The sequence below is a fragment of the Diospyros lotus genome, chromosome 11, assembly GCF_014633365.1.
Source record: "Diospyros lotus cultivar Yz01 chromosome 11, ASM1463336v1, whole genome shotgun sequence".
NCBI classification, from domain to species: Eukaryota; Viridiplantae; Streptophyta; class Magnoliopsida; order Ericales; family Ebenaceae; genus Diospyros; species Diospyros lotus.
This window is the reverse complement of record NC_068348.1, coordinates 22661184-22674859: the sequence shown is the minus strand read 5'-3', so window position 1 is coordinate 22674859 and position 13676 is coordinate 22661184. Positions and strand designations below refer to the sequence as shown.

At 33.5% G+C, this 13676-nt stretch overlaps 1 protein-coding gene across 2 annotated transcripts in view; it reads left to right on the top strand.

Annotated features, from left to right (window-relative positions):
- Positions 1-6849: 6849 nt before the first annotated feature.
- The window catches only part of LOC127812938 (uncharacterized), a 45865-nt gene continuing 39038 nt past the window's right edge, over positions 6850-13676 (top strand). Inside the window, exons 1-4 of one of the 2 annotated variants that reach the window (XR_008026021.1) lie at positions 6850-7212; positions 7828-7955; positions 8071-8142; positions 8226-8339. Coding sequence is in view for 1 of the 2 variants with exons in the window: in XM_052353541.1 (XP_052209501.1) it covers positions 6975-7212; positions 7828-7955; positions 8071-8142; positions 8226-8339 (552 nt within the window). In the remaining variant the exon portion in view is untranslated. The remainder of the gene's footprint in view (positions 7213-7827; positions 7956-8070; positions 8143-8225; positions 8340-13676) is intronic. The other variant, XM_052353541.1, reaches the window with a different exon arrangement.

The window sequence follows — 13676 nt, the reverse complement described above, 5'->3', positions numbered from 1 at the left end:
TTTCAGTTTTGTGTTTTGAGTATCTATTTTGACATTGTTGAAAACGCATTTTTTTTGTCTGTAACGTTTTTTGTGTTTTAAAAATTTTAAACTTGTTTGTGATGAAAACAACTTTTTGTGCTTTGAGTTTTTTTTATAATTTTTTTTTATTTTTGAAAATATGAAAGTAAATATATTTTTACTATTTTAAAAAATTAAAAATTGAAAACAACAAACAGAATAGGGCTTAGTTTTTTGCCTATGTTCATCTTTTATCCTTTCTCTTTTTTGATTTACCCCATCTATTTTCCTCCAATCTCTTCGATTCTTTAATTCCTTCTTTTCTTCTCTTCTCCTTCCTGTTTCAAAAGCTGGCCTTGTTCCGTTTGTTGTGTTTAGGTCATTTTTAGTTTTCAGTTTTTTAAAACAGTAAAAACGTGTTACTTTTATATTTTTAAAAATGTATTTTCAAAAGCAAGAAAAAATTTTATAAAAAAAATTCAAAATAATAAAAAGTCGTGTTGACTATTTTCATCATAAACATGCTCAAAATTTTTAAAACGCAAAAAAAAAAAAAAAATTATAGATAAAGAGAACGTGTTTTCAGTAATTTCAAAACAAATATTCAAAACATAAAACTAAAAATGATTTCAAAATTTAAAACTGAAAACTGAAACACGAAAAGAACAGTTCCTAACCTTTTCTTTTCTTTCATCCCGACTTTTTCCACTATTAATCATTTTACCTTTTCTTCTTTAGATCTAGCCAAACCCCCATTTACCTCAACCTAAAATCAAACGCCTTATTTTCAAATTGCAACACATCACTTTAGATGTAAGAAATGGGTTCCAATGACAATTTGTTGATCACAAGCTTATTATTTTAGGATTTTTTTTTTTGTTTTTCTCTATTGTTTGCATCTTTGGATCTTTATTTGTTTGTAAGGCTACTTTTGTTAATTTGTTAGTCATGTAACCCTCTCTATCTCCTCACTAAATGGCTTTTGGAAAAACACTTTAGGTTGTTTCATTTGCCGGATGAATTTTGATCCTTCTAGGTCATTCCTCACTGTATTGAGTGATTTCATTGTCCCTAATTGGCTCTTTCAAGCCACACTTTAGTGGCCCTTTATTCCATGGCAAGATGCTTATGAATGCTTGTCCCAAGCCATTGGTTTCATAGTCATTGATGTTGCATCTATCTCTTATATCTATAGCTCGATCCTATTATCTTTTTTTTTTTTGGTTGCTCTAGTGTTTGTTATCTATATGGGTCTGACCCCCAACCTCCTTATACTTGTAGGTATTGTTATTAAAATTCCGATTCAACGTGTATGATTTTACATGTCGGAGACATCCAAACTATTTAAATCGTATACAAAATTGGAATTGGGATAAAATCGTATAAAATTGGGGTTTAAATTGTTAAAATCGTGATTAAGCTCGCGATTTCAGTGAGTTTAAATTTTTGACTAACTAGAAGCTTAGAGATGGAATTAGTAAGTGACCAAATTGATTAAGTTAAGCAAGCTTCCAGTAAGTTCTTACAGATGCACAATCCCGATGAAAAATTTGACTAACTAGAAGCTTAGAGATGGAATTAGTAAGTGACCAAATTGATTAAGTTAAGCAAGCTTCCAGTAAGTTCTTACGCACTCACAATCCCGATTTCTTCCACAAAACATAAACCCTTATCTTTCTCTCTTTAGTCTCTAGCCTTCAACCACTATTCTCTACCGCCATTCCCTCGCCACGTGGTTGCTTAGTGGTGCTTGGTGCTCGATTACTTGAAATCTCAACATTCTTAGTGTAACCTTTGTCTCTTTCTCCTTGTGTACTTCACTTTCAACTACTATTTACTAAGGAAACCATGTTAGCCTAGAAATTTAGCAATTGATTTGGGCAACCACACAACACAAATATGAATTAAGATCCCTAAATCGTGTTTCCTGTTAAAATTTGTATATTCAAAAATTAAATTATTGAAAACAAAACAAGTGGTAAAATACACAAACTAGGGAACTTCTATTGAAATGGTGGCTTTGATTTAGAAAATAATCACAAATAAAATGAGTTTTAGTTTAATTTTTCTGCCAATTGTATCTGCACACCCACAAGTAAGAACATACTACTCCATTGGGACAGCAGGAATGGAAATTCCATAATCAATTATCATCTATGAAAAAGTTATAGTTTGCTCAATACATTATCTATGTTAAATTAAGTAAAAATTGTAACTTAAATCTGATGGAAGAGGTTGGAAGCATCTTTTAAAGAATTTTGAATTTTAAGATGACATTTATTTAAAAGATGTTGATGATGATTGTGATGGTGATGGTGATGATGGAGATGATCATAGCTTGGACTTGGATGAAGATTTAAATATTTATCCTAATGATTTATTTTAGTTTGTATTTTGTGCTTGTAACATAGAAGTTTAACAATATTTGTTATTTTTATTTATATTAGATTATGACTTATGGGAATTTACAATATATGAACTGATATTTGAAATTTTGATTATGGATTGATGAATGATGATAAATAATGGACTTAATATTTAGAAATTTCATATTATTTAGTATTTTTGAAATTGATAGTGTTAAACTCAAGGGTAAATAAATATGATTTTGATGATAATAAAAATATTTTTATGATATAAATGTATTTTTTATTCATGTAAAATGTAAATTTACTTTGAATTAAAAGTGGGTATAAAGAGTAAATTTATTTTGAATTAAAGGTGAATTGTCTTCAGACATGTTTATTTATTTTGATCATTTATGTCTCAAAAGTTTATGTTTAAATTTTTATATCTTGATAAATGCATTTCTTACTCATATATAAAGTAAATTTATTTTGAATTAAAGAAAAATTGTTTCGAGATATGTTTTCTCTTACTCATGCAAAAAGTAAATTTATTTTGAATTAAAGGAGAATTGTTTTTAGATATATTTTCTTGTTTTAATTATTTATGCCTCAAAAGTTTATATTTGAATTTTCAAATATTGAATTAAAGGAGAATTATTTTTAGACATATTTTCTCTTATTCATGCAAAAAGTAAATTTATTTTGAATTAAAAGGGAATTGCTTTTAGACATGTTTTCTTGTTTTAATCATTTATGTCTCAAAAGTTTATAATTGAATTTTCAAATCTTGATTTCTCATGCAAAAAGTAAATTTATTTTGAATTAAAGGTGAGACATGTTTTCTTATTGTTTGAGAAAGCCTAAATATTTTTTGAATTTCAAACTTCATATTAACATTTTCTTTAATGGCTAGTGTGTTTGGAAAGTGTATATATAAAGGGTAAGTATAGAGGGTCAATGTTGAGAACAAACTTGATAAAACATTCAAACAAGAGTGAGAAGTTTCGAAGTGCTAGAAGTGTGTTAGCTGGTGGAATTCTCAATTGTTAATGACTTATTTGTAATTGTCTCTGATTGTAAGTTTGTTATTTTTCTCACTTGTTGTGTGAGGGGATTGTATTTGCTAGTGGTTCTTGCTTGGGCAGCCCAATTGGTCAAGAAGAGGGGCACAAAGTGCATTCCGTGGTAAATTTTGGACCAAGACCAAGGATCGAGTCTCGCAAGCGGTAGTGTGGGGTACTTCTCTCCAAAGTGAGAAGGGGCTCTTTGTGCGCGGTGAGCCCGGGTCTAGCCACTACGTCCGGCTGGGTCACCATGATTAACTTCCTCCCACGTTCTGTTGGGCCGGGTGTGGGGGGCGCTCGGGGTGAGCGATTTCACCTTTTGGACCAAAAGCTAGTGTTGGTTCTAGGTCCAATTAAAAGCTAGTGTTGATTCTCCCTAGTGGAACCTCAAGCTAAGTCTTGAGAGAGAGGATTAACCTTTTTAGAGCCGAACCTCTATAAATTTCTTTTGTTCCTTGTGATTATATTGTTATTAATCTTACTGCAATCATCACATATTAAGATCACAAATTTAAGAGTTTTCAAAAAAGTTAAAATTATTAATTTTTAAAAAAATCCAATTCACCCATTTCTTGGGTATTTTTCTGGGCAACAGATAGATGAAGTAATTTTAAAATAGGTATATATATTTTATTTATAATAAGAAATAATTAGGTTATTAAATCATATTAATTCATTTTTATAAAATTATATTATAATAAAAATATATTTACAAAAAATAAAAATATTTTTAATTGTCTTTAAAATTTTACAATTCGATTTTGTAAAGTTTTTTTCGATCCTACTTAAAATTTCAATTTTAACAACCTTATTTGTAGGCAAAACTAAAATAATTGCAACAATTTACTTTGGGAAGTTTACAAGCTCAACATTATTTCTCTTGATTCTTAGTGGTGAGGAATTTTAGAAACTCATAGGTTGTGACATGGGTATAAAAAAAATTTGTAAGCCTACCTTGGCCCTAACCCTTGTAGGTAGCCTTAATCCCACATTTATTCCACAAATCTCTTGTTGTTTTGTTAATCCCATTTCCCATAATTTTTTAGAATTTTCTCGTTCTTTTCTTTCTTTGTTTTTGTGAGAGAGAAATAAAAGAATAAGCTAGCTCTCGAAGGAGTGGGACATAGGATCAACAAAATGGTGAGAAAATGTGAAGCGAATGGAGGATTAGGGCTTGCAAACGAAGATTGTTGCCAAGGTAAGCTTCACAAATATCTTTTAGAGGTATGCAATTGGTTATAACCGAACCGAACCGAATTGAGGTATATAATCGAACCGAATCGACCGAATCATCTAAACTAATCCAACTAATTGAAATCGAATTAACCGAATTTTGAGCCATTGTAACCGAACTGAACTTTTTATCAAAAAAATCGAACCGAACCTAATAATCGAATCGAACCTAATAAAAGATGGTTGATTTGTCGGTTTGGTTCAATTTTTTGGTTAATAACACCAAAAAAATCAAACCGAACTAAATAACCGAAAATCTTAAAAGAAATAACTGAACCGAACCGCTATCGGTAAAAAATCGAACCAAATTGATCGAACTTGTCAGTTCGATTTAGTGAGTTCGGTTTATTCGAACTTTTGCTCACCCCTAATCTCTTTCTAGAGTCACTATGACTAGAACCTATAAGTTTCTAAAATACCTCTTAATTGAGAGCCATTTCTCTTTATTGAGATAATGTTCAATATGCCTACTTCCTAAGTAAGTTACAATTAATTTTAGTTTGTATGGCAAATGTGATAAGAACAATATAAACTATTTAACTATGAGATGTTCTTGTTTTTATGTTTGATCAATCTACGAATAACTGTCAATCTAGACTTACATATGAGAGACACTTAGAAAGAAAAAGAGAAAGAGAAAGAATATGTGTGTTTGAAGGAGTGGGAAATGGAATTGGTGAGACTAAGGAATTTGTGGATTGCATAATCTCTTCTTGTAATCATTATGACCATAACTTTTCAACTTATGAGTTTTCAAATGCCTCCTTGATAAGAATTAAGAGATGACATACGGCAAATGATAGATTTTCTAAATAAATTGGTGTAATCAATTTTAATTTATATTAATGTAAATGTAGTGAGGACAATTATAAACTATTTAATATTATATATTTTTCATTTAATTATGAACCATGATTGATTTGAGTTTAGTCATGAAATTAGAGAGAGAAAAAGTAGAATTTTGAAGTTTATGTTATCATCCAGAAGCAAAAATTTTATGATAAAATGTCTGTCTTAGAAGAATAAATTCACTTATAAGTTAACATATTTTAGTTGACTACAAAATTAGTGCAAAATTTTGAATTGTAGTTTCTAATTTATATTTTCAACAAAGCAAACAAATATTAAATATTTTTTTTGTGTGGATACAATAATGAATTTAGTTGATTGGAAACGTTGTCAGCAAATCGCCTGAATCCGCAAAAATAAGAAAACAATCAAAGGATATGGGAAGATCGTGCGCGCAAACACTGTGATACTTTAATTAGACACTGAGTATAATGAAAGAAATTGTATTGAAACTAGTATAAGAGATTTTATACTTTTTCAAGAATGGGTGTTTGCTTATTTATAGAGAAATATAGAGTGATTTAAAGTGTAACAGAATTATGATTATTGTAGATAGCGTTTATCTTGATTTTTCCTAACTTGGCTGAGATTATAATTATTATAGATGATGTTTATCTTGTCCTTTTTGGGGATAAATTTTTTTATGAATGATTGTTTATTCCAATATTCTAAAATCATTCAATATTAAAATTCTTTATAAATAATTGATTATCTTTTTGAAGAAATTTTTGAATATCGGAGTTATCTTGTTTGCGTAAAACCCCCCACATATGAGAAATTTATGCATTTCAGTCCAAAATATCATTTTGAGCTTTTAAGTTTTAATGGGTATTTGTTTATGACACTACAAATATAATAGTGATATCACATCATAAATTATTAAAAAGATGTTGAAATTTTGGGTTTATTTTAATTTTATAATTAATTTTTAATTTTTAATAATACACTAAACTTACTTTGTATTTAATTTCAATTTTATAATACCAAAAGCCTTCATTTTGTTATTTCATTAAACACCAAGGTGAATGATGAGTTGGAATAATTATATTTATGTGTACATGTAAATACATACATATATAAACTAAAAATATATAATTGAAACTGAACACAAAAAATTTAATATACTATTAAAAAATAAAAAAATTAAAATAAAATCTAAAAATTCGATATGATTAAAAAGTGTGACTATTAATAATAACAGTTATCTTAAATTTATTTATTTTAAAAAATAATATAAATTAATTTGGTGATGCTAACCGCCTGACCGGAGCCCGAGTGGAGTCTGAGTCGACTCGCAGGCGGTCCACAGCCCACACCGCCAATGGCATTTAATGCTACCACCAAACGAAACAAACGAAAAAGAAAAAAGGTCAAAAGAAAATAAGAGACAACAGAAATATCAATCTACCCCGTACTCGGGCGAAGCTTGTTGCGCCATCAACGTTGGAAACTCCGAAGCGGCAGACTCGTCGGATCGGCGATGGCGGACTCAAGGCTGTTGTCGGTTTTCCACCTCTCTCTGCTCATAATTTTCTTTGCCGACAGCGTCATCACTGCCGATGTTTCTTCTTCTCCGGTTGAAGCAGCAGCCGCCGCCGCCGCCGCCGCCATTGAATTACACGAAAATGAACATCAAAAGCCCCCGGAACAACTACCTAGATCGGATTCAACTCTCCAGATCCAATTGAACAAACTCAATTCTCACGTCCAAATACTCGGTTTCTCACTCTCAGTCACTCTCTCTGTATCCCTTTTTTTATTTTGAAATGTTTCCAGTTTCGAATACCTAGGTGTTGTATTTTTGTAGTCTTGAGGTTTCAGAAATTTCCCTCCGTAATTAAGATTGTTTGGGGATTTAGTTTGTATGGATTTGTTAATCATGAAAATGTAAGAAAAGACTTGAAAAATTAGATAGCTGCATGATGGGGGAGAAACTTCCTATAACTATCCTCTTTGCAATTCAGAATTCGATTTTTCTTTGGTGCTCCTTTGAATGTTCTCGAAGTTTTGCTAATTAATTTTTAATAGCAACGTTTTTGAACTTTTTAACCCGCCCGTGAGATAGAATGGTTTCATGTTTGTTTTCAAGTATACAGAAAGAAAAGGACAAGGAAAGGAAAAATATAGTAGAAATGATTTGAAATGGTATTGGTAAAATATTTTTGATTAAGAAGTTGAACAGAAACCAAGTTTTAAGTTGATTCTTTGACATTCATTTTGCTTTTATTGTATGATGATTATGTGCTGATTTTTGCTCCAGTAAATTCATTTTTAGGATGGCATCTACGGAATTTAATGTTCTTTTTTCTCCTTCATTTAATCATCTCTTGAAGAATCCCATATCGATGAGAAAGCTCGTGAACTGAAAAGCAAGGATGACATCATAGAAGATCAGAAGAAGTTAATCCATGGAATGGAAGATAACATTGCATCATTGCAGAGAGAGATTGCATCTCTAAGGGTGAGCCTTCGGCATTTCTTGATATTCTTATTTGCTGTTATCTCTATTGTTCCAGTTTTGAATGTTTACTTTTTGCATTTAGTTGTTAAAAAGTTTCGGCTGCATACTTTTTTAGGAGAAGGGGACATTAGATGCTGATCAGCGTGTGGGAAAGGCTCATGCCCGTATAGAGGAACTCGAGAAACAGGTTAGTAGTCATGGAAGAATATCCATTTACAACAAAGATAACCTCTCTATGTCATATATGTTAATGTCATGTCTTGTCAGCAGGTTAGCAAATTTAGAAAGGAAATGGAAGCTAAAGATAGGAAAAGGAAGGCTCTTGAATCTGAAAAAAATGAAACTGAGAAGAAGCTGGTTGAATTGACTTTGAAACTTGAGAAGGTAAGTTTATTCTCGTCCAAATTCTGTGCATGTTTGGCTTTGATTTTCAGGTAGTAATGTTAATTGTTAACCTAGGACTATGCGGAATTACCCTTAGATGATATAGGCCTCTCTCAACACTCACAAATCCTCTCGGTGTTAATAGGAATTGAAACAGAAAAACTTAAACAATCAATCAGAATGAAAATAAGAACAAGAAACAGAAAACAAACCACACAAACGCCAAGATTTATCCTGGTTCAGTTTCCTTTGAGGAAACCTACATCCAGTCTTCAAAGAGCACCCCTAGCAGTCTTATTAAAGCAAAGAAAACTGACTAGTACAGCAGCAAGATCTCCCTCCTATTCCCGAGTACAAAAACTGCAACTTCTCTCCCAAGATTACAAAGCTAAAAACAGAACTCTAGCATTCTTCTTAGAGAATACAATGCACTCGTTACAATAGAAGAGAATAGAATGGCTGCACACACCCCCTAGCACTCTTTTTATAGAGTTGGCTGTTATCCCTAGAGAAGACATTAGAGATTTACAGTTTAACCCCCCCAATTTCCATTAATTATAGTTTAAGATATAAACTTCTATCTAATTTTTCAATAGCCCTCTAGCGCACTGCCATCACTCACTGCTTTCACTTTTCTTCTTCTTATACCATATACTCGAGACAACATTTCAACATTAATCATCTTTTGATGGTGATCAAGAGTCTTAAAATATGTTATGACGCAAGGGTAGATTAGTCATGGAGAAACCATTGTAACTAACTGTAATAGCTAGTGGTTAAGTAGTTAGAATAATACAATTACTCTAGCTGGCAGTTAAACACCTAGTGGGAAGCAATTGCCTTTATTAAATAAAGCTATTGTAGAATAGGTTGGACATCTTATGGAATAATACAAAAGTTTCTTTCCCATATTCTCTCTCTCTCTCTCGTCTATCTTTCTCTCTTTCATTCCCTCTCGTCTATCTTTCTCCCACCCTCATTCTATCTGTCTTCCTACATTCATTCTTTCTCGAAATACCCTCAATTGTCCAGCCCATAATCTGAGGGCTTGACTCAGATGGAGTCAATTGAAGGAATTTAAATTGAATTCTAGAAAAAAGCATTGAGTTTTAGGAAGAGAACAGATAGAATGAAGAAGGGAGAACAGAAGAATGAGAGAGAATGAGAAAGAAAGATAGACGAGAGAGAGAGAGATAGAATATGGGAAAGAAACTTCTATATTATTCCATAAGATGTCCAACCTATTCTACAATAGCCTTATTTAAGGGCAATTGCTTCCCCCTAGGTGTTTAACTGTCGGCTAGAGTAGTTGTATTATTCTAACTACTTAACCACTAACTGTTACAGTTAGTTACAATGGTTTCCCCATGACTAATCTACCCCTGGGTTGTAACAATTTCCCTCCCTTTTAGAGAATTTTTGTCCCCCAAAACTCACAGTGACTTGCCTTGTTAATCCTTTCTTTTTTTCTTTCTTTCTCATCTTCAGCCTTTTCCTCCTTCCTCTTACATTCTTTTCTGAAACAAGCAAAAAAAATAATGCTTGATTAATTCTAAATGAGCCGAGAACAAGAAGTTAAATACTCTGCCTATCCTTATCTTTTCTCCTAGAAAATAGGAGATGAGATAGGATATTCTATCTCCTAAACTTAGGAAATTCTATCTCCTAAATTATAGAGATAACCTAAAATCTAAACATACACATTCAAACTTTAAATTATAAGTTACAACAATTCAATCTACACGGCTGGATGGCCTTATCCTTCATAAACATCTTCAACTTTGAATTTTGTCCAACACTCCCTCTTAAGCTGTGGAGTAGATGCACATCATTCCCAGCTTGCCAATCAGAAATTCGAACCTCGGTCTCATCATAGCCTTTGTGAACACATCTGCTACTTGATCTTTGGTGGGAATATAAGACAAGACTATCCCTCCTCCTTCAATTTCTCGTTTTGTAAAACTTCTGTCTATCCTCACATGCTTCATGCGATCATGTTGGACAGGATTCTTTACTATGCTTATTGTCGACTTACTATCACTGTATACCTTTGTAGGTTGAGCCAAGGGTATCTTTAGGTCCTTCAATAGCCTCTTTAACCATATCGCTTCACATATTCCTTGAGCTATTGCTTGGAATTCTGCCTTAGCACTACTACGGGCCACCACTGATTGTTTTTTGCTTCTCTATGTCACCACATTTCCTCATACCTTGGTACAATATCCTGTTGTTAACCTGCTGTCCTCATTTGAACCTGTCTAATCTGCATCCACAAATCCTTCAACTCCTTTTTCCTTTGTTTTTCGAAACATTAATCATTTTCCAGGTGTTCCTTTAAGATATCTTAGTACATGAAATACTGCATCCATATGTCTTTGTGTGGGTGAGTGCATATATTGACTTATTTTACTTACTACATAGGCAATGTCAGTTCGAGTCAAAGACAAATAAATCAATTTTCCCACCAAGCGTTGGTACCTCTCCTTATCTACTGGAATATCACCCTCTTCTTCTCTTGATTTCCAGCCCTTGTCTAGTGGAGTGCCAGTAGGTCTACATGCCAACATCCCGGTGTTTTTTAGTAAATCCAGGGTGTACTTCCTTTGTGATACAAATAACCTTTCTTGACTTCTAGCCACTTCCACACCCAAGAAATATTTGATAAGCCCGAGATCTTTGACTTCAAATTCCGCCTTTAGCTTCCCTTTTAAGGGTTTAATTTCTTGTAGATTATCACCTGTTACAATGATATCATCAACATAAACAATTAGAATAGATTTCTTCCCATATTCTGTGGTTTTCACAAACAAAGTATGATCAGCTTGTCCCTGTTGATACCCAAATTGAATTAACGTCATGCAGAATTTTTTGAACCATGCCCTAGGTGACTGTTTTAATCCATATAGAGATTTTCTTAGCTTGCACACATTTCCTATGCCAGCCTCCCCTTCAAAACCAGGTGGGATCCTCATATATATTTCCTCATCTAAGTCCCCATTAAGAAATGCATTCTTAATATCAAACTGAAACAGTGGTTAATCTAAATTTACTGCAATAGAAAGGATTACCCGGATAGAATTCAACTTAGCCACAGGTGCAAATGTCTCCTCATAATCTATCCCATATGTTTGAGTGAACCCTTGGGCCACCAACCATGCTTTATACCTTTCAACACTACCATCAACATTATGCTTCACAATAAATACCCATCGGCATCCAACTATCTTCTTGTCTAAAGGTCTCATCACTATTTCCCAAGTGCCATTTCCCACTAGGGCCTTCATTTCCTCCATAACCGCTGCTTTCCATTTAGGATCCTGCATTGCTCCTTGGATATCTTTTGAAACAACTATACTGTCAACTTTAGCAATAAACCCTCTGAATTTAGGAGACAACTTAGCATAGGTCAAATGATTTTTCAGTGGGTATTTTGCACAGGACCTTACCCCTTTTCGTAGAGCAATGGGCATTGGCCAATCCAGCCCGTCCTCAGGTGCTGCATCACTGCTAGTGTCATGCTCCTTGCTAAGAGTTTCCCTTGTTTCAGGGCTGTCCTTTAAACATTCTTCTTCAGTCCTGTAGATGTCTTCTGAAGGACTAGCAGCTGTTGGTAGAGATGATTGACACTGTTGCAGCTTAGTTTGGTCTTTTGGTCGTCGGGAATAAACAAACAAAGGGTCAGCTGGTTTGGTATTGTTCTGACCAGAACAATGGCCAGATACTGCCGTGTTAGAATCAATGGTTAATTTAGGGTCAACTGGAGCTGTAGCTGCTGTTGTAGGAGGGGATTTCACTGTTAGTGTGTTATCAGAGGTTTTAATAATTTCTCCCCCTTGAGAATACATTGGTAGCGAAAGAGTGGGAGTAGGAAGTGGATCAGTGGGAGGATCCATAGATGAGTTGGACTGATAGTAGGGAATATTCTCATAGAATGTAACATCGGAGGAAATATAGTATTTTTAGTTCATAGGGCTGTAACACTTGTATCCTTTTTGGGTAGGAGAATAACCAATGAAGAGGCATTTTAGGGCTTTGGGATCGAGCTTAGTACGAGAAAGACTGTGATTATGAACATAAGCAACACAACCAAACACTTTAGGTGCAAGAGATTGGAGAAAAGGAGCATGAGGATATAAGGTACAAAGGGTATCAATGGGGGTTTTGAAGTTTAAGGTCTTGGAGGGTAGACGGTTTATAAGGAAAGCTGCTGTAAGAACCGCCTCCCCCCAGTAGGAATGAGGGACGTGGGTTGTGAACAACATTGCTCATGCAACTTCTAAGAGATGCCTATGATTAGATGCTCCTGTCTCTATTATCCATACATCCTTAGGAATCTGTTTTGACACTAAAGAGCAGTGAGGGTTACTTTGCAGAGCAACAGGGCTGTAGGTTGAGAATTAGAGGAATTAACCAATCTTGTTCCTTGACTAAGCAGCCTGTACAATGTTTGTATTTGTTCTTTTGTCAGATTTAGGTAGACATGGCCACGGTTCATGAACCGCCGGTTCCGGTTCAAGAAATCTTTGAACCTGAACCGAACCGCCCAAGGGCGGTTTGGGACGGTTCGGTTCCGGTTCCGGTTCGTGCCGGTTCGGTCAACGGTTTGAGCCGGTTCGGTCAACGGTTCCGGTTCCGGTTCAAACCGAATTTTTTTAATTTTTTTTAAATATTGTTGTATTCAATTTTGGTCCTTGTTCCGTTGTTTGGTTCGGTTTGGTTTCGATTTTTAATTGTTAAATGTAATTGTAAATATAAATATTCTCAACCATATTTTTAATAAAAAAACACTACTAAAAATTGAAGAAATATAAGTAATAATTTCATTAAAAATAATTAAAACAACTAAACAAGTATGTAATACAAGTAATTAATTTTTACAAATGTGAAAAATAAAAAATAAAAAATAGAATTAGACTTAATTTCATTAAAAAATAATTACAACAAAAATGTAATACAAGTAATTAATTTTTACAAATGTGAAAAAAAATAAAATATGAACTTGGATGAGTTGGATCCTACGCATCTTCATTGGAGTCGGAAGTCGCCGTTGTTGAACCATCATTAACCCATTCGTCAGATGATGATGAATGGATAAGTTCTTCTTGACGTCGCATGTTAGCTCTTTCCCAATCATCGAGGCAAACTTGAGCTTCCAATGATTCTGGAGCCAATCTTGATCTTCTTTCGTCCAAAATGTTGCCTCCACTACTGAATGTTTGTTCAACGGCTACAGTTGAAGCTGGAACTGCAAGAAGTTGACTTGCAATAATTGCAAGAGTTGGAAATGTCTCCTTGTGCCTTTTCCACCACTCCAAAATTTCAAAATTTAAACTTGTA